At 39.7% G+C, this 26,839-nt stretch overlaps 1 protein-coding gene and 1 non-coding gene across 3 annotated transcripts in view; one reads left to right on the top strand and one right to left on the bottom strand.

Annotated features, from left to right (window-relative positions):
- Sacm1l (SAC1 like phosphatidylinositide phosphatase) overlaps window positions 1-24,673 on the bottom strand; it is a 69,925-nt gene extending 45,252 nt beyond the window's left edge. The window contains exons 1-4 of one of the 2 annotated variants that reach the window (XM_059269012.1): window positions 24,509-24,673; window positions 5,306-5,403; window positions 2,000-2,074; window positions 19-146 (exon numbers count right to left, since the gene is read on the bottom strand). In XM_059269012.1, the coding sequence (XP_059124995.1) occupies window positions 19-146; window positions 2,000-2,074; window positions 5,306-5,403; window positions 24,509-24,540 (333 nt within the window). In that variant the 5' untranslated portion in view covers window positions 24,541-24,673. Of the gene's footprint in view, window positions 1-18; window positions 147-1,999; window positions 2,075-5,305; window positions 5,404-24,508 lie in introns of those variants that run through there. The other variant, XM_059269013.1, reaches the window with a different exon arrangement.
- Window positions 24,674-24,951: 278 nt separating this feature from the next.
- On the top strand, window positions 24,952-25,024 carry Trnar-acg (transfer RNA arginine (anticodon ACG)). Its single transcript has one exon. It is a non-coding gene; the product is annotated as a tRNA-Arg (tRNA).
- Window positions 25,025-26,839: the final 1,815 nt, after the last annotated feature.

Genomic DNA, 26,839 nt, shown 5'->3' with positions numbered 1-26,839 from the left:
CTGCTTCTAAATTCTTACCTGAATATCAGTCAAGTGCAACATTGTCTTCTTATAAGAAAGAACATCAAAATCTGTAGCTTTCCAGATTGCATGATTAAAAAATTCACCTACTTTGATCTTTTTGGTAATGACAACGAGATAATTACCTGCAAAAAAACAAAACAAAACAAAAAAACAGCCAAATGTAAATATTAAAAAATAAAGAAAGAAGTGGGCTAGGGATTTAGACCAGTGATAGAGCCTATGCTCAGCATGTATGAGGCGGCCCTGGTTTGGAGTCCTAGTATATCTCAAAAACCAACAAACAGAAAACACAAAGTAATAGCCTTTATCTGTAAACTTAGAAGCCTGGCAAAATGAGACTGCATTGAGCTACTCAGATAAAAGGCCCATTTTTTTAAAAGCATTCTTAAAATTTATGAATATAAAGAGTAATATATTATTTAGAAAAATTCCTATTAAAAGACCAAATTATTTCTCAAGAAAATAAAACCAAACCTTTTGATAACCAAAGAATTGAGCTTAGCTGATGGAGAGTAGAGACCAAAAAAAAAATTTTTTTTCTAAGCTTGTGCCTTGAAACACCAGAGGTCACAAGATCAGTGCAGGGTAGCCCTCTCTACACCATTCCTTTGTCTTTCTGATCACTCTCATGATGGACACATGTGCTGGGCAGCATACCTAACCAGATACTGTGAATCTACAAATGACTAGTAGTTAGAAATCAACACCATGACAGCATATGTACAATATACCAATCTTTACCCTAGTCAGACCCTAACCCCCTTCCCTGATCATTAAACATAGATCCCTCCCTCACCCTTTCTTCTGTGAAACCAAGGACAGAAACTGGGATCTTACACATGTTAGGTACACACTACCACCAACCTATATTCCCAGCTCTTGTTATATTAAGATCTGTTCAATGTTCTACCTCCAACTGCCCTGCCTAGAGGTTTTCCTGTATATAAATCTTTCCTTGAAGCTGTAACACTGTTACAATATCTTATTACTTGTATACCTCTATCACACGACTGTGAATTGCAAGAAAATGTAACATTTAAAATCTTTTATAACTTGCATCTAGCACAGTGACTTAGGTAAAAATAAAACAAAGTAAGAACTTTTTAAAAGCTCAATAAAATGAAATTCAAATGAAAATTCACCTTCTTGCACATGTCTATAATCCCAGCACTTGGGAGGCAGAGGCAGGATAGTGAGTTGGAGGCCAGCCTTGAATATAGAATGAGTTCAAAGCCAGCTATAAATATAGATTCCAATCACATGTCAAATAAACAAATAAATACCTTTTTAATAACTCAAACCAAGTATCACATGGTAACGTATGTTATCATATCAGTGTAAGGTTAAAGGTATAGAATACGCTGATAAATCAATGCATTAAAAAATTTTAAATGGGCTGGGCATGGTGGTATATGCTTTTAATCCCAGCACTTGGGAGGCAGAGGTAGGAGAATCTGTGAGCTCCAGATCAGCCTGATATATACAGCAACTTCCAGGATAGTCAGTACTATACAATGAAACCCTGTCTCAAACAAACAAAAATTAAATGTTCTTAGAATTTATGAAAATTTAGGAGGTTTCAAATCTAGTTAGAATAAAATCAAACATGAAAATTTTCTTTTAAAAAGAATACTTCAGGATGGGCAGTGGTGGCTTATGCATTTAATTCCAGCACTTGGAAGGCAGAGGAAGGTGGATCTCTGTGAGTTCGAGACCAGCCTGCTCTACAAAGTGAGTTCCAGGACAGTCAGGGCTATACAGAGAAACTTTGTCTCGGAAAACCAAACTAACCCCCCCCCAAAAAAAATTTCAGGGTGATAAATATAACTGATTAGAGAATATTATTTTTAGAAACTACACAAATACATGACCTAGGGATTTACCTACAAAAATGACAGGAAGAACACGTTTTCTCATTATCTAATGTTATCAATTTAATTACCTTCTTTGCCCATCTTTGCTTATTTTCTCTTACCTGCCACCAGATGGATTGTGCCCAGTATCCCAAATATTGGTCTTGTAACAGCTGAAGGGGGGACATCTTTTTTGACTTAAAAAAGAAGAAAATAATAGAAAAGCTCACCAACAAAACAGAAATTTGAGTAACTTCAACTAAATTAATTTGCACAATTTATTCTAAAAAACTAGCATTTTCCATTAATATCAGACCTCCATTTCTGCAGAACATAAAATATAGGTGTCCATGTGATATTAAAAGATGGTTTAAGAAACAACACTCTTCAGCTTCCTCATCAGGTAAATTGCAGGTAATTTCTAATGCTGCCAGAAGACTAAATACTATCTATCCCTTTAAGAGTAAGTAGGAGTAAGGATCTGAGAAAAGAGTTCCATCTCACATACTACTAACAATATGAAACTAGAACTGTCCATCCATGTTTGAGATTCAAAAGAAAGGAAGAAAAAGCATTCTTCTCCTATGTCTAGCAACAATGTACACTGGTAGGCAAGAAGGCAAATTACTACCCCTGATTTCTATCAATGGTGTCCATTATCAATAAAATTGTACCTTAAAAAATACATTTCACAATTGTTGAACTTTCAGTCAATATGTTTCACAGAACTTATTTTGTAGTACTCTTGTCTAGAAATTAATGCCTCAAAAGCAGATGGGAGAATTCCAGATCAAACAAGCTTGTTTTGTTTGATTCAAATTCAAATACCACTATTCCATCTCCCACACAGTCACATGAAAACAGAACTCTGAGGATCTGACAGTAAAAGAAAGCAGTCACCCTCTAACACAAGGTTCTCCAAACTCATGTGGCTAGAAAAATTTATTTTATTAAGCTTTCTTCCCCCCAGCTTTCAACTTATTATCAACCTGAATCTCATTAGTGTAAATTCAAGTCCTGATCCTTAAAATCAGTCATAGTAGTAATTCTGTTATTCTAAATAATTCTAAATAAAATGCTAAAAAAAGGTCAAGATCCATTTATGTTGGTCTCTAATAAATCAATTGATTTAATAATATTCTGTAATTACCTACTATGAAAACTAGAAATGAGCTAAATAGCAAGTTCAAGGGTAGCCTGGGCTCCATAGCAAGATTGTATCCACAAATAGAGAAAAAAAAAAGAGTATCTGAGCAAAGAACAGCTCAAGAGAACATTTTGTTCTGAATATACTGAGATTATTGACAAACTCAAATGTACTACTACTGGTAGAACAGTAAGATTTATGGACCAAAGCACAGTAGTAATAAAATTGTAGCAATTATCAAAATATATGTTAGTTTTTCATGGAAGCAAAATAATCTATTTTCTATGGCCACAGTTTGCATTCTTAACGGTAAAGAGAAACTGGCTCAGAAACAGCTGGTAAGTTAGCCTCTCATTATCACTGACTTTGTATCCAAGTATTTTACTTGATTAAAGACTGTTGGTACAATCACCTTACCTCACACCTATCTTGACCATTAATATTTCAGTCTACTAAAATGGAGCTGCAACCTCTACCTACATGTAAAGTCATTGTAGTCTAAAAATAAATGAGAACACACTTTACTATAACACTTACTTATTATAGCACTAGCTCATCACTAATGCATAAAGAAATAATAGTGTTGAATGATATAATACTTCTCTGAAAGTATATTAATTAATACTTAAAACCAATCAGCTACCTTGAAGAGAAACCATCAAGCAAGAGACAGAATATGTTAATTATCAACCTAAAGCAGAACTTCAATGACATTTGTCAAAGAAAAATTGTCTAAGGTGCTTACAGAAATAACCAGTTACCCATACAAATGGAAAGTTTAGTCATCTGTTTTTTATACTTTATTAATCTACTGAAAATATTTTTATATTTTACTTTACCTACTCAAATAATATTTGCTGTGGGATGGTCTGTATGTCAAATGTGTTGCTGATTGGTCAATGAATAAATCACTGATTGGCCAGTGGCCAGGCAGGAAGTATAGGCGGGACTAACAGAGAGGAGAATTGAGAGAACAGGAAGCTGGGTGAGGGAGACACTGCCAGCCGCCACCATGACAAGCCTCATGTGAAGATGCCGGTAAGCCACGAGCCATGTGGCAAGGTATAGATTAATAGAAATGGATTAATTTAAGCTGTAAGAAAAGTTAGCAAGAAGCCTGCCACGGCCATACAGTTTGAAACCAATATAAGTCTCTGTGTTTACTTGGTTGGGTCTGAGGGGCTGTGGGGCTGGCAGGTGAGAGAGGTTTGTCCTGACTGTGGGCCAGGCAGGAAAACTCTAGTTACAAATATTTACTAAATATCTACTCTGGTAATTCAAATCTTTTCTTTAAGATAGGGTCTCAATACATAGCCCTGGCTGGCCTGGAACTTGTTATGTATTCATTCAGTTCAATTCAGGCTGACCTTGAATTCACAGAGATCTGCCTGCCTTGCCTCCCAAGTGCTAGGATTAAAAGAGTAAACCTTCAAAGATTTTCTTAAAAATAAGAAACATATTAACTGCCTGGAAGTGAACTAGAAATTTTAAATCTATGAAATATGACATTCTAATGAGTATCCTTGTACTAAACCAATGAAATATGAAATCCTAATGTGCTATTACTTGGTGTTTAACCAATGAAATTAAAAGTTCTAATGTGCTATTACCTGGTACATTACTTTGTTATCAAAATTATTTAACATTAATTTCTTCAGAACTCAAGATAGTTCCATACACACAACTGGAGAAAGAATATTTTTCACACCCAAGGGAAGCAAAAAATAAATTGGATTGATTAAAAAAAAAAAAAGGCATTGCTTGAAATATTTACAACTTGTAGTCAGTGAAGTACATTTTCTTTTTTCATGTTTAAAGTACTCTCATAGTTATGAAACTTTTCAAAACAAAACAAAGCATCTGTGAAAGCCCCTTAAACTTAAAGCAGAAACCCCTTCTTCACATTCAACTGTCAGCTCTAAAAATGAGTTTAGACATCGAAATCAAACCTATCAGAATATAGATAAGGAAACACAGAAATAATTCTGGCCTAGACCTGGTGACACACACTATAATCTCAGCACTCAGGAGGTAAAGTCGGGAGGATCCAGAGTTCTGGGTCAGCCTAAGCTATGAAATGAGTTCTAAGACAGCCTGACTATGCAGCAAAACCCTTTCTCAAAAAATACCTACCCCCAAGTTAACTAAGGTAGCAAGAATTAAGTTTTCTAATAAGAAGGCACTCAAAGAGCCTCATAATGATGAACCACTGACAGTTTTTTTATTACTGCAATCTCAGTACTAAATTTTTCTGTGAATCTCTGAAACTAGCTATACATACCTGCAAGGGTGACCTCTGTGGACACTCGGTCAATGGTGAGTACATCATCTGCTCCATCATCACAAGCTTCCACATAAAATTTTTCAGGTGTAATATGCCTAAGAAGAAATTGACAGACATAAAGAAGTCAAATAAAACCAGGACTTAAAAAATGATTACAACAGGGTTTTAATGGAGTATTAAGTCCCTACTTCTAAACAGATGGCACTGTTAAGTTCACTATCCTTATGAATTTACTGCAATTCTCTCCACTTGTGTACAGAATGCTGTTAATTTTAATTTGCTATAAAGCCATCAAGTTGAATCATTTAAGAAAATAATAATCTTCTCTAATGTATTACATTAAGCATCATGGAAAAGGCAATATAGCATAATAATGGCACAATGTATAGAGCCAGACGATGTGCTGTGGGACCATAGGCAAATAATTCATCTTTTTCTGTTCTTCACAATTCCCTTATAATAAGGGAATCACCACATGTACAGCATGAATAAGTAAGCCAGTTTTTGGTACTCGGTGTTTATTAAACACACAGTAAATAAGATGTTGTATTAAGGGCTGGGGATACAGTTCAGTGGACGAGCACTTGCCTTGTATATGAAAGGCCCCAAGTTTGATCCCCAGGACTAAATTTTATTTTATTTTACTTTTGTTTTTTTGAGACAGGGTTTCTGTGTAGCTTTGGAGCCTGTCCTGGAACTCACTTTGTAGACGAGGCTGGCCTCGAACTCACAGAGATACACCTGCCTCTGCCTCCCGAGTGCTGGGATTAAAAGCGTGCACCACCACCGCTCAGCTCAGGACTAAATTTTTTAAATACGTAACTAAAACAGATTAGCATTAGCTAAAGATATAAAATTGTTTAAAGTAAATTAAACATTTGCTTTATGTATACCTTCCTGAAAAAAATTCTCATTTCATAAAAAAAGACAATGAAATGAAATAACAGGGGACAAAAAATGGGAACCCACTTTGGTACACAACTTTTGTTTGTTAGCCCTAGTCTAACAAACAAAACAAGAACAGTTGATTCCTCAAGAGATCAACTGGATAGATCTGTCAAACAACTCAGCATGGTTAAGGACTAACTCAGGAAATGTGAAGAGCTGACAAACAAGAAAATAAAAAGGTGGGCAAACAGTGCAGATGAAGCAGACTGTAACTTAAAGTGAGGCCACAGCCACTACAGGCAGAGTACCCACCCCACCCTGTCTTTCTTGTTGATTCACCAGACTTCAAAGTTTTGTGTGTGTGAGAGCAATCTCAGGCCTTCTCCTCTTCCCACTTAGCTTTTCTACTCCCATGACTCTGCCACACTTTGTCTATGAAAAATCTTACACAGCCATCACTGACATTAATTTCCTACTTACCTAGGAAGTTATCTAGTGTTACAGAGATGTGTCTTGTAGCAGAATATAAAGTATACTTACTGTTTCTGACTCTGAATTTTCTGAGCAATAGCCAATCACTGATTATTCAAATATAACTAACATCCATTTATGGGTTATCAGTAACTAAATTGTTAATAGTAGACTAAGTTCCTTCATTTTAAGGAGTATTCTAAGAGAATGAATATCAAGCAAAACACTGTACAACAAAGAATGTAAATCTGTTTCAAATGTCAATATTTAGTCATTTGTTCCCTTTTATCACCAGATCTACTTCACTGAATGGACACATCACCATTTCTTCATTCCCTTTTGATAGGTATTTGGGCTCATTTTTGGCTTTGGGGTTATTAGTAATGAAGGTGCCATAAATAATCTTGAACATTCAGTCAATGTGCTCCTCCTATCTACGAGTAACTAACTACTCAGAGTACCATGGTCAGGACAGCACATGTGTGTTTAACTTGTGCTGAGGAAGGAGAAAAATGAAAGACTGTGTGCACAAGAAAACTTTCTGCGGTGGTGGATGTGTTCCGTATCTTAACCCCAGCAGTGATGATATAAAAATCTCAAAATTTACCAAACTGTGTATTTTAAATATATGCCACTGGCTACATGAACTAAATGTCAATATTTAATGAATATTTATAATAAAAAGAAATATAATAAAAAAGAAAACAAAATAAGAAGTCCTAAAGCAAAACAAAAGACTTTGTGGTAGTCTGAATGTAATTGGCCCCTATAAGCTCATAGGGAGTAGCACTATTAGAAAGTGTAGCTTTATTGAAGTAGGTTTATTGAAGTGGCCTTATTGGAGGACAGATGTCACTGTGGAGGTAGGCTTTGAGGTCTCTTTTGCTCAAGCTTCACTCACTGTGACAGACAGACCACTTCCTGTTGCCTGCAAGATGTAGGACTCTCAGCTACTCCTCCAGCACCATGTCTGCCTGTATGTTGCAATGTCCCACTATAATGATAATGAACTGAACCTCTGAACTGTAAGCAAGCCACCCCAACTAAATGTTTTTCTTATAAGAGTTGTTGTAGTCATGGTGTCTCTTCACAGCAATAGAAACCCTAACTGACTTCCAGGTTTTTTTTAATTGTAAGAAAGTATCTTAGTTATGGTTTCTATTGCTCTGATGAAATACCATGACCAAAAACAACTTGAAGAAAGGGTTTATTTCATCTTAGAGCTTGTAGTCCATCATCCAGGGAAGACAGGACAGGAACTCAAACAGGGCAGGAAACTGGAGGTAGAAGCTGATACAGAGGACATGCAGAGTGCTCTTTACTAGCTTGCCCAGGCTAGCTTGTTATAGCACCCAGGACCACCAACCTAGAGGTGGTGCACAACAGGCACCTCCCACATCAATCACTAAGAAAATGCACTACAGGCTTGACTACAAGTCAAAGTTATAGAGGAATTTTCCTAATTGAAGTTCCTCTTCCCAAATGACTCTAGCTTGTGTCACATTAACATAAAACTAGTAAGCACAGAGAATTACCTCTAACTAGTTCTAAGTCATTTCAAACATTGGTTTTCAGGATCCAGGGCAAGGTGGCAGATGCCTGTGATCCTAGTACTTAGGGGCTGAGACAAGAATATCGTTACATTCAAGTCCAGCCTAAGCCACACAGTAAGATCCTGCTCACCTCCCCCAACTTCAGCCCACATCTGCAGAAGGCATTTTATGTATGCATAAGCCATATTCCTACTGTAACATTTACTGAGTAACATTTATTTAAAAATTATGGGCTAAGCATTACACGAGTCTGGGGACTAGAAGACAAGTAATAATATACATAACACAAAAAGAAATTTTAAGTAAAATTCAAGTCTGAAAACCAAACTTTATAAAGCTTTTTGAAAAAATCATTGTCTATAAACAAAGATGACATTTTAAAAAGCCTCATCATTTAGAGTCTATCCATACCACAATGTCTTTCAAGGTTTTAAACACATGTGCTACAGAACAAACATCTTTTTCTGCATTCTCTGAGGCTTAAGCAAACTTAGGACTTAAAATGGCCATGTGAAATGCTTTCATGTGCTATCACTGAGCATTTTGTCCCACTTTGAGTGTCCTAATATACACCATGAAGGTTTTTTTGTTTGTTGGTTTTTGTTTTTGTTTTAAAAATAAGGTTCACACCAATAAGCTTTCCTCGGGCTGCAAAGATGGCTCAGAGGTTAAGAGCACTGATTGCTCTTCCAGAGGTCCCAAATTCTGTTCCTAGCAACCACATGGTGGCTCACAACGATCTATAATGAGATCTAGTGCCCTTTTCTGGTGTCCAAGCATACAAGCAGACAGAACATTTGTATACATAATAAACAAACAAATCTTTAAAAAAGAAGCTTTCCCCACCTGACTTTTAAGCAAGTACAGTGAGAAGATATGGCTCATTACCAATGCTGCTTTAGAAAACCAACAATGAATGATTTATTCCAGTCCAGTACTAGCAAAGCAAACATCTAGAATCAATCAATCAAAGCACCCTTATAGGCCCTATTTACACGGGAAATCAAAACTTACAAACTAGATCAATGGCATCTGTGCTGGCTAGTTTTATGTCAACTTGACACAAGCTAGGGTTATCTGAAAGGAGGGAACTTTGAGAAAATGCCTCCATAAGATCTGGCTGTAAGGTATTTTAATTAGTGATTGATGGGGGAGGGCCCAGCCCATAATGGGTGGTACCATCCCTGGCCTAGTGGTCCTGGGTCGTAGGCAGACTTTTCTGTCCCACCAGCTGCTCCCCAAATAACTACACAGAGACTTAATATTAATTATAAATGCTTGGCCAATAGCTTAGGCTCATTTTTAGGTAGCTCTTATAACTTAACTCATCTCTATGTTGTGTGATATTTTGTTTGTGTTTCTGACAAATAAAACTTGCCTGGAGATAACAGGGTGGAGTTAGCCACTAGTTAACCATAGAGGCCAGGCAGTGGTGGCACACACCTATAATCCCAGTGCTTGGGAGGCTAAGGCCTTTAATCTTAGCACTGGGGAGGTAGAGACAGGAATATAAGGCAGGTGGAGACAGAATCTCAGCCTCTTTTTGGTCAAGGATTCAGAGAGGTAAGAAGTCACTAGCGGCTGCTCCTTTGCTTCTTTGATCTTTCAGGTTATTACCCTGATATTTGACTCCTGATTTTTATTGATAAGACTAATTAGGATCATGCTTCATCCCTATTATCTATGTGCTGCTCCGAGGCTTGTTTACCTCATATACGTACATCCCATCTTGCTCGTGTCTCCTCCAACGCTGCCCTTCTTCTCCCCAGAATTCTCTCTGCCCCGAAAATCTTGCCTAGCCATCAGCCAATCAGCTTTTTATTAACAATGAGAGCAACACATCTTCATAGTGTACAGAAGGATTATTCTACAGCACTGGGTTCTATAAGAAAGCAGTCTGAGCAAGTCAGTAAGCAACACCTCCTCTCCATGGCCTCTGCATCAGTCCTGCCTCTAGGTTCCTATCCTCTTGAGTTCCTGCCCTCACTGTTTTTGAAGATGAACTGTTACATGGAACTATGAGTGAAATAAACTCTTTCCTCCCCAAGTTGCTTTTGGTCATGGTATTTCATCATCACAATAACAACCTTAACTAAGACAGCATCTAATAAAAACACTACTTCAACAAAGTCTTAAGAATATTACTTTAGAAGTAGTCACCCTAAAAAGGCTTAAGAGATGAGCAACAAAAAATACAGATGTTCTTATCTTGACTATGCTAGTTACTAGCTCCATAATGTTGGCTGGGTTTGAATATCTACTCAGTGCCAGGTTTATCTGAAAAGTTCCTGGATCACAGAGCTCACTTTCTAGTGGGAGGCAAACACTACACAAGGAAGTAATTCAATAATTTTAGACAGGGGAAAACACTGTGAAGAAAATAAAGGTAGGTTGGAGAAACTGGTGATAGAGGATACCAATCTTGTTTAAGGGTTAAGCAAACCAATATGTAAAAGCTCTTGGGCATAAGAAAAAGATATCTGTGTTCTTAATTAAGCCTGGGGATGACAATGCTCACATCTAACTTACAGAACAGTTAGAGTCACACAAGCATTTTTCTAAATCACACTTTTGTGGGTAGTAAAAGCTGACACATAGGAATGGTAACTTTCTTTTTGAGACAGTATGCTGTTCAAGCCAAGCTGACCTTGAATTTGTGATTCTCCTGCAGCTAAAGAAGCTATTAATAATTACTACATCTTTTTAAAATCTTACATGTGGGTACACGTCTGTCACAGCATTCATGTGTAGGTAAGAGGATAACCTCAAATGTCAGTCCTAACCTTCCACCTTGTTAGGACAGGGTTTCCTGTTGTTGCCATTCCACGAGCCAGTTAACTGGTCTTTAAGCTTCTGGATGTTCTCCTGTCTTTGCCTCCCATTTCACAAAAGGAGCATTGAAATTATAGACATACACTGCTGTGCATGGCTTTTCATGGGTTCTTAGGGTCTGAACCCAAGTCCTCACTCTTGTACGGTGTGGTGGTTTGAAAGAAAATGGCCCCCAAAGGGAGTGGTACTATTAGGAGGTGTGGCTTTGTTGGGGTAGGTGTGATCTTGTTGGAGGAATTGTGTTACTGTGGGGGCAGGCTTCGAGGTCTCTTTTTGCTCAAGCTTCCTTCAGTGTGACACTGAGTCCACTTCCTGTTGCCTTCTGATCCTGTAGCCAGCACCATGTCTGCCTGCATGCCACCATGCTCCCCACCATAATGGGCTGAACCTCTGACTATAAATGAGCTACCCCAGTTAAATGCTTTCCTTTATAAGAGTTGCTGTGGCCATGGTATCTCATCAACAATAGAAACCCTAAGACATATAGCAAGCAGTTTACCCACTCAGCCAATTCAAGCCCCAAAGTAACATAATTTAACACAAGAAAAAACCTGCACATTCATAGTAGGACTCCTAACATTAAGACCAAAAAGCTATTCAACTAATCCTTTAAAGAAATATTAAGTAGCCGATATTGTTTTTGTTTGTTTTGTTTTGGTTTGGGTTTTTTTGGCCACACAGAAAATATCTAAATAATTTAAGTATGAAGGAATAACACTGCCCATGGGGTGGTGGTACACTCTTTTAATCCCAGCACTCAGGAGACAGAGGCAGGTGGGTGGATCTCTTTGAATTCAATGGCAGCCTGATCTACAAAGCAAGTTCCAAGACAGCCAGAGCTTACACAGAGAAACCCTGTCTCGAAAACCAACCACCACCACCCGCCAAAAAAAAAAAAAAGAATAACACTGGAATCAAGTTATGTCCAACTCAAATATATCATCTGAACATAAAACTATAAGACACAAGAACAGTAACATACTGGCTGCATAGCTAAGCTTTAATTTACATTTATCTCCAATTGTGTTTAAATGATTTTGTTATACTTATAATTACTCCAATGATAGTTCTAAAAGAAAAAAATACCTACACCTCACATTTTAACCCTAGAGTTTAATAATAAAAAAAAAGCTGTCCTACTCTCATTAATAGTAAAGGCCCCAAATACTGTCTTCCAACTTATTTGTATCAAACTTATACCAATAGAAACCTATACATTTCCAAGAAACATTCTTCAAATCAGAACATAAAAGAAGCTACATTTCAAAATAAGAAACCAGAGCCATTTTTTAGGAGTAAACACCAACCTAAAATACCAAGATTACACGAAACAATGCTGTGATTTATTACCAATGTTATGATATACAGGATATTTGATATGCAACCCCAAAGGAGTTGCAGCCCACAGGTTGAGAACTACTGTTCTAGAGTATTAAAAACTTGTTTGGTTGAGCTGTTAAAGTGCCTGTCACCAAGTATGATGACACAAATTTGATCTCTGTGTGGTAGTTTGAATGTAACTGGCCCCATAATCCTGAAGGGAGTGGCACTATTAGGAAGTGTGGCCTAGTTGAAGTAGGTGTGGCCTTGTTGGAGGAAGTGTGTCATTGTGGAGGTAGGCTTTAAGGTCTCCTTTGCTTAAGCTTCACTCAGTGTGACACTTAGGCCATCTACTAGTTGCCTTCTGATCAAGATGTAGCCAGCACCATGTCTACTTGAATGCTGCCATGCTCCCGCCATGATGATAATGGATAAGCCGCCACCTCAATAAATACTTTCCTTTATAAGAGTTGTTGTGGTGATGGTGTCTCTTCATAACAATAGAAACCCTAAGACACTCTGGAACCAGCATGGTGGAAGGAGAGAATCACCTCTCACAAGTTGTCCTCTGGACTCCATATGCTCACCATGACATGCAAGTACACTCACACAATCAATAAATGTTGAAAAGAATTTAAGAGCTTAAAAATTCTGAATGTCTTTCTTATTTATAAAGCTATGAGTATATGAAAAATAAAAGGCCCCTAATTCTAATAACATAGCAGTCAGCTTTAAAAGACAGCAAATGTGGATAACACTCTGCTACTTTTTTTGGCAGCCATCTTTACAACTAAAAGTTTGAACAATTAATCCACAGACAAAATGTGATGAACAAATAAGAGTTTTATGGAAAAATTATTTACAGAAGTAACTGTGGTAGGCAGAATTCCAAAAAGTTCCCCCAACATTCTTATTTTCTAATTATGCAGGCACTGTCCTAAAGATGGAATTAAGTTTACTTATTGACTTTTTTTTTTTTTTTTTTTTTTCGAGACAGGGTTTCTCTGTGTAGCTTTGCGCCTTTCCTGGAACTCAGTTGGTAGCCCAGGCTGGCCTCGAACTCACAGAGATCCGCCTGGCTCTGCCTCCCGAGTGCTGGGATTAAAGGCGTGCGCCACCACCGCCCGGCTACTTATTGACTTCTTAAAAAAGGGAGATAAGCAGTGGTGGTGCATGCCTTTAATCCCAGCACTTGGGAGGCAGAGGCAGCTGAATTTCACAGAGAAACCCTGTCTTAAACTAAAAAAAGAGGGAGGTAAGTTTCAGATGGTAAAGGTAGACCCAATATGATCATGTCAGTCAGGCAGAGGGGAAAGAGTTTCATCCTTAGAATCATTAAACCAGCTACTAATGGCTAAGGTATAGTAGCTAGGGTGCAAGGACAGAAGAGATGCCTTCAGAAGCTAAAACTAATCTCAAGCTGACAGCCTGAAGAAATGATGACACTGGCTCCTCTACCACAAGTAGTGAGTCTCAGCCAACAATGTGAATGAGCTTGGAAATGAATTCTTCCTTCACTCTTCAGTCCTGAACACTCTGTTAATACCTTAGCTGTGAGATAATATGAAATGTTTGCTTTCTACTGCTGTGATAAAACACGACCAAAAGCAACTTAAGGAGGAAAAGATTTATCTGGTTTATAGGTTGCAGTCCATCATCAGAGGAAACCAAACAGGAACTTGGAGGTAGGAACTAAAACAGATACCATGGAGGAATGGTGCTTACTGGCTTGCTTAGCCTGCTTTCATATACTACTCAGAACCACCCAGGAGCAGCACTGACTGTAAATAAGCAAAGATGTTGGAGGAATGAGGTAATCTGACTTTCTAATTGCTCGCTCTGGAACTCTCACTTGCTACTCTTGAATGTCTTGAGCAAAAGGAGGGGGGAGGAGGGGGGAGGAAGGGGGAGGAAGAGGAAGGAAGGAAGGAAGGGGAGGGGAGGGGAGGGGACAGGAGGGGACGGGAAGGGAGGGGAGAAAAGAAAGAAAAAGAAAAAAAAAATCCTGCCATGCCAGTTAAGCAGCCATCAGAAAAACACTGACCATGAACACTCCATGGACATTTTAGGGAAACTACAAAAGGCCTACAACTGCTTGCTTTGGCTACCAAGAGTACAGCGCCAGCCGAGTTGGTTTCAAGCAACTTGCATGGGACTTTTCCTGTATTACTTTCATCCAGAGTAGAGGGCAGCACTTTAGTAACCAGCAGAGGGCTGCTGTTGTGATCCATGCAAAGTGGACAGTTCAGAATAGATGTGAACAGAGACCATGTATATAAAGGTCTGTGGTTGATGCAAATGCCCATTCTCTGGCTCTACAAGTAGGTTGTTGAGTTCCCTTGGTGAGGTGAATAAGAAACACCCCATGCTACTGTGCCTGCCCCCTACTGTTGCCAACATTAGGCCTCCAAAAATTGTCTCCAAGTGGCGTTTTCTTGTCATTAGTAATATAGCAATGATTATTCAATATATAATCTCAGAGAGCAAATGATAGACTAAGGCAGAGTTTTAGCCCAAGAGCCCTTGGGCCTTTTCTTGTTCTTAACTCTCAGAGAGATGCTGCTAGAACCTAAGTTGCAGATACTGCCCTATCACTATTCTGACAATGCAATTAAAGTGTTCTCTTATTTCTTCCATACTTATAAACAAAATACATTTTTAGGGTTTGGAACACAAAATCTACCTGGTTTAAATCAAGTAAGGCCGGGCTCAGTATGATTGCAAATGCCTTTAATCCCAGCACTCAGAAGGCAGAGGCAGGAGGATCTCTATGAGTTTGAGGCTAGCCTGATCTGCATAGTGAGCACCAGACCAGCCAGGGCTACACGGTGAAATCCTGCCTCAAAAAATATAATTCTAGTACTGAAAACTTACACAAATTTGTATGGAAGAAAGCCTGGTTACAACAAAAATTGGAGGATGAACAATAATTTATTCTATGTGACGATTCAGTGCCATGATTTCTTTCATTGATGTTGGACTTTAATCAGGTGAAATTTATCAACAAAGTTTGCTTAATTAAATGCTATTCTAGGCTTGGATTGAAAACATGAACAATGATGTCAGCTGACATTTCTATGGGTGGTAACTATGACTTAGAATCCTACTACTCACAGAAGCACAGTGTCATTTGCTCTTGCTGTTCTCTTTCCCTCTGTTCATTCCCCACCACTCATTAACTGGCCTTAACCTTGATCTGAATTCTGTTCTGTGAATTTTTATGTTCCCTAGACTTCATTTCAAAAGCTGATGAGATTTTTTAAAAGTAAGTACTTATAGTCAAAAATAACTGAGTAAATATTCTATGATGCAATTGTTGCTGGTGTGTATGGTTTTACTGCTGTGTTTGCTTTTAAATCTTCACCAGTGGCCACTCTGTAGACAAAGGTACTGGCTTTAATCCACTGGATGTTTTCATTGACTTAGTGACAGAGAAAACAATTTTAAACATTCTTTTATCCTAGCCAAGAAAGTATTACTGGTAATGTAACAATGGTCATTTAATATATATTCTCAGAAATCAAATTGTGGATAAAGGTAAACTTCTAGGACATCTAGGACAAAGCTAACAGTGGGCTTCAGGTCTGAGACAATCTACTCCCCCCCTCACCCACATCCCACCCCCCACCCCCACCCCCACTTTCTTTTCTTTTCCCTACCTCTACCTACCTTCCTCCCTTTTGGTGCCCTAATTTCTGACAGGTCAAATTTTAAGCCTGATTTAAGAAGAGAGCATAGTATGTTCTCTGATGAGAAATTTAATTTGAACGTATCATGGAGGCCACATTCTGCCAGGAAATTTTCAAAATTAACCCATCAACAGGTTATATCACACTCTGCACTCTCAATTAACAAATACACAGACTAGAGTCTTTATCTTAGTTTCCATGAAGTCTATCAGGTCTGCAGCTCACATGTATCCCAAGATAGCTACAAGTGTGACCCAACACAAAGACTGTAACCTTAACTTACACTGGGATTGATTGATTGATTGATTGTGGCAATAATTTAAAACAAAACAAAAAACTTAGCCGGGCGGTGGGAGCACATGCCTTTAATCCCAGTACTCAGGAGGCAAAAGCAGGCAGATCTCTGAGTTCGAGGCCAGCCTGGTCTACAGAGTGAGGTCCAGGACAGCCAGGGATACAAAACCCTGTCTTGAAGGGGGGTGGGGGATAAGAGGTGGCAATTATGTCACAAAATTGAACCCTAGTGCTTCCTAGTGGCAGGATAAAATGGTGCAGCCAATGTCAGTCTTTCAAATCTAAAATTAGAACTGTTATACAAGCTAGCAATCCCTAGCCCCCACCCCTTTTATTTTTTTGGAGACAAGAGTCTCACTAAGGAGGCCTGGCTTTCTGGAACTTGCTATGTAGACCAAGCTTACCTCTAACTCATAAAGATATGTCTACCTCTGCCTCACCAGTGTTGGGATTAAAGGCATGGCCAAAATGGCTGGCAGAATTCTACTTTTGTGTATGTATTAAAAATAACTGAAGCCGGGCGGTGGTGGCACACGCCTTTAATCCCAGCACTCGGGAGGCAGAGCCAGGCGGATCTCTGTGAGTTGGAGGCCAGCCTGGTCTCCAAAGCGAGTTCCAGGAAAGGCGCAAAACTACACAGAGAAACCCTGTCTCGAAAAACCAAAAAAAAAAAAAAAAAAAAAAAAATAACTGAGAGAGGTATCTAGACGAGATTATTTGCTATACCCACATTTAAAACAGCATAAATCACAATAGCCAAAAAATACAGAAGCAATCTAAATATCCATCTTTGGATAAACAAAATGTGGTACACTGCAGACATGCACTGCATAATATTTTCTATTTATTTGCTATTGTTATTTCGAGACAGTCTCAATGTGATTAAATAACTGAGGCTAGCCTTGAACTACCAATACTTCTGCTTCCTCCTCTGAAGTGCTGGGATTACAAGCACGTGCCATATGGGTATACTGCATAACATTCTGGTCAACTATGAATTATATGTACATAGTAGATATCGTACAGGCTAAGAGTGTAATAAGGTTATACCATTTGGTCTGGTAGATGTATGTTCTGATATTCACAGAATAATGAAACTTGTATGAGGATGCACTTCATAGAACGTGTTCCCATTGATGAGCAATATAAGACTATCCATTAATGGTATGTTAGTCAGCCTTACAAAGAAAATTCTAACACATGCTACGAGAAGGTTGAATATAACACGAATTTCTAAATGGTCTTAAAAAACCCATAGCCTGATATTGGGGCAATAGCTGATAGATCAAAGAAGCAGAGCAAACCACGGCCACCACCTCTTACCTCACCAACTCCTCAGCCTGAAAGAGCTCCAGCTGAAAGGGCTTCAGCCGAAAAAGCCTCTAACTAAAAGGGACGCTTCTGCCAAAAAGCCGTTAGTTCCTGTCTCCTCACTCCTTATATAACTTTCTCTGCCCAGCCATCACTTCCTGGGATTAAAGGTGTGTGTGCTTCCCAGTACTGGGATTAAATAAAGATGCATGCTACCACTGCCTGCCTCTGTTTTCTCTCCTAGATTGAGTCAATCTCATGGAGTCCAGGGTTGTTGTGGGATGTTCTGTATGCTGTGAATGTGTTGCTCTGATTGGTTGATAAATAAAAAGCTGATTGGCCAGTAGCCAGGCAGGAAGTATAGGCAGGGTAAACAGACAAGGAGAATTCTGGGAACAGGAAGGCTGAGTCAGGAGATGCCAGCCTGCCGTCCAGGGAGCAGCATGTAATGACATACAGGTAAAGCCATGGAACACGTGGCAACATATAGATTAACAGAAATGGGCTGAGTTTAAGTGTAAGAGCTAGTTAGTACTAAGCCTGAGCTAACGGCTGAGGAGTTTTAATTTAAGCTTCTGAGTGATTTTATAAGCAGCTGCGGGGGTCCTAGGTGCTGGGTAGCACAGGAAAACCTTCAGCTACACAGGGTGGCTTTGAACTCACAGAGATCCAGATGGATCTCTACCTCCCAAGTGCTAGGATTAAAGGTGTATGCCACCACTGCCTGGCCTGTATGTTTAATCTAGTGGCTTTTTCTTCTGTTCTCTGATCTTCAGGCAAATTTTATTAGGGTACACAATATATCACCACATTTCCCCTTTTTCATCTAAAATAACAAAAGAAGGTTATAACTAGTATACGAAAAACTATACAATAAGTACAATAAGTATATACAATATATTGTCAAGAATTACATTAACAATGTCCAGTGCATAAACATTTGACAAATTCAGAGAAACTACTCCATCATCTATCCTATTTTAGTGAATCCAAAATGTTCTATCTAATTCACTTTCTATTCTAACTTGCATTACCAACCGAATACTATCTTTTGATGTCTTTCAAACCTGTACACTTTACACCTCTTTAGTGAGTTTCTTTTCTGAATTTGTTAACAAGGAAAACTATAACTATCTAGTCTTAACTCCCTTAGAGACCCAGTAAGGAAATAATATTACCTGAGTAAGCAGGAAGTGCAAGCAAGAGACTTCCAAAAAATGTGAGAAATGACAGAAACAGCTGGCTGCCTGGACAGTCACCCAAGGTTCCACTACAATGTTGGGGCATCCATCTTCGGCCTACAGGCCTAGCATATCTGACAGATTCATCTGTGAAGCAGGATTTTCTAAAGGGCCTTCCTACCTTGCCTTGGCAAGGTTCCGCAGTCCTTTCTTTTGTGTCCTGCTTGTCCAGTAGGACAGCATACTGTCAGCAGTTGAGGCAAGGGCACTTTCTTGCCTAGTGGCTAACTTCTGCCACAAAGTAAACTCCATATGGAGTTTCTTTGATGTCCATCACTTTTTAGGAATTTGTATTACAGTTGAACTTTGAAGCATTATAGGAAGGAAATAAACCAGTCACAGAAAGAAAAATACTGAGTCCACTTAAATGAGGCACTGGAATGACTACTCAAATCCACAGGAATAGGAGAATAGTGGTTGCCAGGTGTGGGAAGGAATGGAGAAACAGAGTCATTTAATGAGCAGAGTTGTAGTTTTGCAAGATGAAAAGAATTCTTGACATAAACTGTAGCAATGGCATACAGCAATGTAAAAGTACTTAATATCATGAAACTGAATGCATATAGTTAAGAGGGTACACTTTTAAAGTATATTACCACAATTAAAAACTACTATTTGCAGAGAAACATGACTGTTGTCATAAAATTGTAACAACAAACCTCCTCTGAAACCTTAAAAGAATTAAATTAAGGTCTTAAAATGTTTAACATATCTCTGGTTGGAAAAACAGACATAATATTTGACTAGATTTAATTAGGAAAAAGAACTTAAGACATAAAGAAGGGTCCTCTGGGCCCAACCTCCCTTTGGATTCCAGCAGTATCATCTCAGTCTCTCTTTGGGTGCTTCTCCTTACTGCACAGGTTCACCAGGGGCCCAATACAACGCCCAAATCAACTGATATCTCTAGGAAGCTAATTCATTTCAATTCCATCTTCTTCAAAACTCCTGGATCCTATCTATTCCTTATCTACCTTAAAATCCACTAACAGACTCCCACAAACCAGATCTTAACTCCCCAAGCCCACCAGTAGTCAGTACTGGTGCATCCAACAATCCTAGCACTTTTGAGAAAGAAACTGAAAGATGAGGAAGGAGTTCAAGTCATCTTTGAGTTCAAGACCAACCTGGGCTCAAGAGGTTCTTTCTCAAGCAGGACTCTCTATTATGAACTTCTTTTTTTGTTTGTTTGTTTTTGTTTTTGTTTTTTCGGTTTTTCGAGACAGGGTAGCTGTGTAGCTTTGCGCCTTTCCTGGGACTCACTTGGTAGCCCAGGCTGGCCTCGAACTCACAGAGATCCGCCTGGCTCTGCCTCCCGAGTGCTGGGATTAAAGGCGTGCACCACCACCGCCCGGCTTATTATGAACTTCTATACAACTAATGCCTCCTCTGGACACAAACTTTTATCATCTGTGCCTAATTTCATTAAGAAAACTTCAGCTGAGCCACACCCTTCCCTTCACGCAAAGCTGTGTAAATACATTGAGTGTTCACTGCACTAGACACACTGTTCATATGTTCACTGCAGTGAGCTTAGATACAGTGAGCTTAGATGGCATTTGCTCTCTGGGCTTCATCACATGTCTCCTAATTGCATAGCTATGTAAATGAGAGTGTTTAAGAACAGCAAATTCCTGAGGAAATAGTATTTCTTTCTTTTTCCCCTAAAGGTATGAATACTTTTAAAAAGACTTTTGCTTTATAATTATTATTCAAATATGTACATACATGTGTATGTGCACACTTGTATGATACAGATAGAGATAGACACAGGGAGGGAAGGAAGGAAGGAAGGAAGGAAGGAAGGAAGGAAGGAAGGAAGGAAGGAAAGAAGGAAAGAAGGAAAGAAGGAAGGTAGGTGTCTGTGGAGTCCAGAAGGCAGATTTGAATCCCTTGGAACTAGAGATAAAGGCAGTTGTGAACCACCCTATGGAGGTGATGGGAAATGAACTCAGGTCCTCTGGAAAAACAGCAAGTGCTCTTAGCCACTGAATCATCTCTCCAGCTCAGGAAAGAGTATTTTTTTCAGGAGCAAACTACCACCTGATTCAGTACCTAACAAACATATTCAGCATGTGATCTACATGTGGCTGAGAATAGCTATGAATGCGACCTGATACACAATCATAAACTTACCTGGCACATTTTCTGTTTAAAAACAATTTTTTTTTGGGGGGGTGCTTTTTTTCCTGCAACTTGACAGCATGGTTCTTAAGTGTGTATGTTGTAGATGATAAAGTCATTTTACAATGTCAAAAAGCTAGAACACCTAAAAGCATTCTTTGCCTTATGTTTTATTTTGGCTGACATTTAAAGAGAAAAAGGGTGGTGCAGGGTGGCTTTAATATTATCCAATAATGCATTTTTATAGTTTTGCAATTTCAAATTTACTGTATCTGACATTACTCATGCTATGTAAGTAGCCTAAAAAGCTAGGCATGTTGACCGATATCAATAATCCTAGTACTGGGAATGGTGAGGCAGAAGAATCATGAATTCAAGGCCAGCCTGGGCTATACAGTAGGACTATGTCTTTTAAAACAAACAACATAGATTGTTTTCTACATGAAAAACCCACATGCACATGTCAACTATTTTCTCTTACAAGTAACTCAGAGAGCAATCTGATAAGGGTCATTTGAATAATGCAGTGTAATGGAAAGATCACTGGACTCTTGGGCAACTGTGTTTCAAGGTTAACTCTGCCATGGCTTAGTGTGTGACCTATGTGACCAGGACACCATGTGACATTCTTCAATGAGGGCAAACTATATGTTAACCTATGACCTCACAGAGGCACTGAAAATAATAGACATGAAAGGACTTAAGGTTCTGCTGCTTCAAAAGAACACATGCCAAATTATCCCAGACTGTTCTTCTTGAAGTAATCTATACTGGATAAATTAATTTACTCTGGAGATTTATAGAGTAGACGCTCTTCAAAGGTTCATGCTAAGTATTGCAAAGAATTAGAGAAGAAATCAACGTTAAGGTACTGATCACATTTTAGATACATTTAGCCTTGTTGGAGAAACAAGTATACATAACGCATTTCACATGGCAAAATAAGTGGTTCATACAGTACTTTGGTCATTCTACTTTTCAGTCCTCTTGTCTATGAGAGAGAAAACAGAATGTGTAAATCATACAAATATTTGGTGTGCAAACTCTGTAACAATAAATCTTCACTTTTGGCTTCAAAAATAATACAGGAGCTCAATGAAGGGAAACCAGATTCTCCGGTTTCTATGAGGCACCTTGAGTACTTTATCTACAAACTCAAAATAATGAAATATAAACACTCATATTTTCAGAAAAAAATTATTTAGAGGCTGAATAACCTGCTCAGGATGCAAAGCTAGTAGAAAGTTTTAGAAAGTTAATCCATTGTCTGCTCTGACTAAACCACCTGAGATCTCTCTTCACTGCAAATGTGACTGACCAGCATGTAGACAGGACAGATGCAGAAAGCACTCTGGCAGAAAGATCAAAATAAACCCGACATGAAGCTAGAAGAGAAGTAGCAAACTTTAGCATGACTCATAGGAAATAAAGTTAGAAGATTATAAAGAGATTAGAATTCAGGTGGCCAAGAAATGTGGGCTTGATCTTGTAGGTCAATAAAATGGAAGTGGAAATTGTAAGCTGAGAACTAGAGGATGAACAAAACATATCTGGAAGGCAATATGTTTAACAAGGCAGAGAAGGGCTGAAGAAAATGTATGGCATAATGTACAAAAGGTTATTATTTAATATCCACACACTTCAACATTTAGATAAGTTATATACCAGTACATCTATAATAAGTAACTTTTCTTTTTTGGGGGGGGTTTTGAGACAGGGTTACTCTGTGTAGCTTAGGAGCCTGTCCTGGAACTCACTTTGTAGACCAGGCTGGCCTCGAACTCACAAAGATCCACCTGCCTCTGCCTCCCGAGTGCTGGGATTAAAGGCGGGCGGCACCACCCGGCAATAAGTAACTTTTCATACGGCTCTTTTTAGGCATTTTTAAAAAGTGGCTACTATGTCCCACCAATTCTTAGATCAGCAACTAATTCAACATACCAATACCTCTAAAACGGACTATTCTTTGCTCAAGGGCTATATTTAAAAGTTTAAATAGGAGGTCAAAAAGGGATGGAAACAGACTCTAACTCACAAACCCTTTACCAAGAAAAACTTTCAATGAAGTTCTACCTTAACATTATAGAAATATCCAAAACCTAAAGACTGATAGGGACTTCCATATAACCCTAGATTCAGTTTCCACTGCAATACAATATATAACTCAAATCCATAGTTTCTACTTCAATACAAAACCATTGCTCCCACCACTAAAGAATAAATTTCCCTTCTCTTTTATGTATACAGAGGATGTCTGCCTGTATTGAGGTCTGAATTGGTGAGAGTTAATGCCTGGGCAACTCAAAAATAATCCTCCTAATTCTCAAATTATCCATCTCAGTCATTCTTAGTTGCAGGAAAACTCAATGATATCCTGTAATCTAAAGCGGAGCTGCTTCAAGCCAAGGCTCCAAATAGGTTAACACACCTGAGACCTAGTACAGGATCATATTCAGCCCTTCAACAACTATCAGGTGGACAATAACCTAATTTGCCAATAAAGTACATGTGACTCTGGCCCAACATAAACCAATACACTTTGCTTCAACTGTCACCAGTGTTGATTGTTCACTTTGTAAAAGAGAATTAGTTAAAAGAAATGTCGAGGGGAGTGTGCAGCTGAGGTTTTCAAAGAACTGTAGCAAGTAGAAAAGGAACAAAGGGTGAAGAAAACCAATTACCACCTTTTTCCAAAATACACAAGGTGTTGAGCAGATGGCCTCCCTCCTAATTCTGTACTAACTTTACACTGAACTTTTCAGTTAGTCATAAGGAGCACCCAAACTACACTTGTTTCTTTGCAAAAGAATTGGAATGCCTATGTCTAAGTAACAGGATATTTTTAACTTAGCTTTTCAAAGTTATATTTGCTTCTGCTACTAAAGGCATTCCCAGACTATGGTCCGTGACTTTTAAACAATCTCAAGGTAAATAATTAAAGCGATTAGGGCGAAGTTATTCGCCCAAGAAAGAGTGCAGGTGTGGAACTTCAAGCACCTGGCTTTGCTAAAAAGTCAATTTTACTGTGCAAAAAACTGGAAGCAAGCCTCTAGCTGTCAGCACAGACTGTTGAAATAAGCACAGTAAATTCGTCCGGCCCTTCGGACGACTGACTGGATTTGTGTTGCACCCTAAGAAGGACTAGTCTTAGCGGCTCCCAGGCCCGGAAAGCCAGAAACCAAGAGAAAGGTTTGCTCTGGCGACGAACGCCAGAGCACTCCCGGAGGTCCAGTCAATAAGGCCTCTCCGAGAAGCCACGCCGGGAGCTCTCCTAGCGCTGCGGGCTCGGGCTCGGCTCACCGCGCTAGGCCCAGCGGCGGACAAGGCTGCGGGACACCGGGCCTACGCTGTGGCCAGGCCGGACGGAGAAAGCCGAGTCCGCTAGCCCGGGCAGTGCGGGCCGCACACGCTCCGGGCCTCGGCGCCCGCTCGCCCCTCGGCCCTTTCCTGTCAGCGACCGCAGCCCATGGGACTCACAGCTTCAGCTGCTCGTAGGCCGCCGCCGCCATCGTGCACTAGCACCTCCTTCCTCTTCTCTCCGCCCGCAGCAGACCCCGACGCCACCTCGGCTCCGGCGCGGCCGCTCTCTAGGTGCGGTGGTCAAGGAGCCTCGGCCTGGTCCCACCCCCTCCCGGGACCGCCTCTCGGGAGAGCACGGGAGCCGGCGGCGGACAAACCAGTGCGCCGGCCGGTACCTGCGAGACACGCCTCCGATGCACGGATTGGAGCAAGCCAAAGAACGCCGTGACGTCGCCGCCGGAGATTGGTGCAACGCGCTGCGGTGAAAGGTGGAGTCCTGGTAGCGTTGCTCTGAGTCGAGACGCTCAACGAACCGACAAGAATGGAGAACTGGAGGCAGGAAGCTTGTTGAAACTGCGTAATCAGAGATCAGCCATCACGGAAGAGTCCTTAACAGCACTGGGCCAGTGGCGCAATGGATAACGCGTCTGACTACGGATCAGAAGATTCTAGGTTCGACTCCTGGCTGGCTCGATACGTGCAAGTTGTTTTTTTTCCTCTCTACATATTTGAATTGAATGTTGCAAGGCCGCCTCGAAAAGGATCTTAGCCAGAATGTCAAGGTCAGGTATCTTGAATTTTAATGCTGCTTTGCGCCTTTTTAGCCGTGTTTGAAACCCAGAGTTGTCTAAAACGGTTTGCAAATTTCCTAGCGCCCCTGTTCTTAAAGCTGCGCAGAAGCCTGTAAACCAGTACACTTAAGAAAACACTCCTGAAAGTAGAGGTTCGCAATTAGGGCCGTTCGTGGCCAGTGTCTTTCCACCCGATGACGGAAAAGCGAAGGCTCCTTGCAGGAGGAACTCAGGCGGCACTGACGCGAGAAGGGCGCAGCTTCTGCTCTGCAGCACAGTGGCCGGGCAGCGGACCCCGGAACGCTGCAGGAGGCCTTGGCTAGTTCCGCTTGCAAAGCCAACCTGGCCTCCATTCCACAAGGAAACCTTAAAACTTCAGGGATTTCACAGTAAGAGGCCCAGAAAAGCGAGCGCATGACCATTCATTTTACGTAAGACCAGAGACAGATGTGACAGAAAGGGGATTCAGCCTATTCATTTAACTCGATTAACTTGTCCTAGTTAACAAACTTCACTCCCCAAGAGTTTATTAAAAATGTGTCAAATACAGGAAACTGTTAGGGACAGAATTAGAGGCAGGGCAAGGGCTATGACTCACTCTTGCAGCCCTGACTGACCTGAATGTAGACCTGGCTGGTCTGGAACTCAGAGACCTGCCCACTTCTGCTTCCAGAGCAAGACAGCATAACTGGCCTCTACATTTGTGGGGTGGGGGTGGGGGGTGTTTTTAATGAATTTATGGTGTTTTTTGTTTTTGTTTGTCCTTTCTTTTGTGTCTGAGATTTAAGGTCATTAAATATTCCTTGAAGACATTAATTACATAAAAAACTAGGTATTTTAAACATAAATTTTATCTTAGAAATATGAGTTGATGCCAGTTTTAACACTTAAAAAATGACCCTGGCCAGATGGTGGTAGCCCACGTCTTTAATCTCAGCACTCGAGGGGCAGAGGCGGGCGGATCTCTGTGAGTTCAAGGACAGCCTGGTCTACAGAGAGTTCCAGGACAGCCAGGGGTGTTACATAGAGAAACCGTATATGCAAAAATATTTGGATGCTTTAAGGGTAAGGGTGTGTGTGTGTGTGTGTGTGTGTGTGTGTGTGTGTGTGTGTGTGTGTGTCTTATATAAGACAAAGGGCCTTTACCTAGCTATGGAAGATGGACTTGGAACTCTATAGATTCTCCACGCTCCCAAATGTTGAGATTACAAGCATGTACCACCACACCTGGCTGAAATGTTCTTGCTTTAAGATGTTCTGTTTGGTCAAGTAGACATTTTAAAGGTCCATTTCATGGGCATTTAGATTTCTGGTACATATTTTCAGATTGCTCTGTGGAAGAATTTAAAGCAATATACTTTATGTCATCAGCATGTTTCCACACATGCTAATCAACATTAGACATTTTATATACATATAAATTAGATATCCAGGTCTGATGTGGTGGCATATACCTATAATCCTAAAATTGGAGAGAGGTATTTATTTTTGGGTCCTGTCTATAACTAAATAAATAGGGCATCTACATACAAATACAGATATAAATTGTAGTTTCTTTGCAGTTATAAGTGGAAAAACACTACTTCCTTTTTACTTCTATTTCTTGACCTGTTGATTATTTTCTCTTGGTGTATTCAATTTTATTTCTCACAAACTTGACCTCTAAAAAATATTTATTTTTCTCTTTGTGTGTGTGTGTGTGTGTGTGTGTGTGTGT

This window comes from Peromyscus eremicus, chromosome 7 (genome assembly GCF_949786415.1).
Source record: "Peromyscus eremicus chromosome 7, PerEre_H2_v1, whole genome shotgun sequence".
Taxonomy (NCBI): Eukaryota; Metazoa; Chordata; class Mammalia; order Rodentia; family Cricetidae; genus Peromyscus; species Peromyscus eremicus.
Note: the sequence above shows the minus strand (reverse complement) of the source record. Positions and strands in the feature narration are given on the sequence as shown.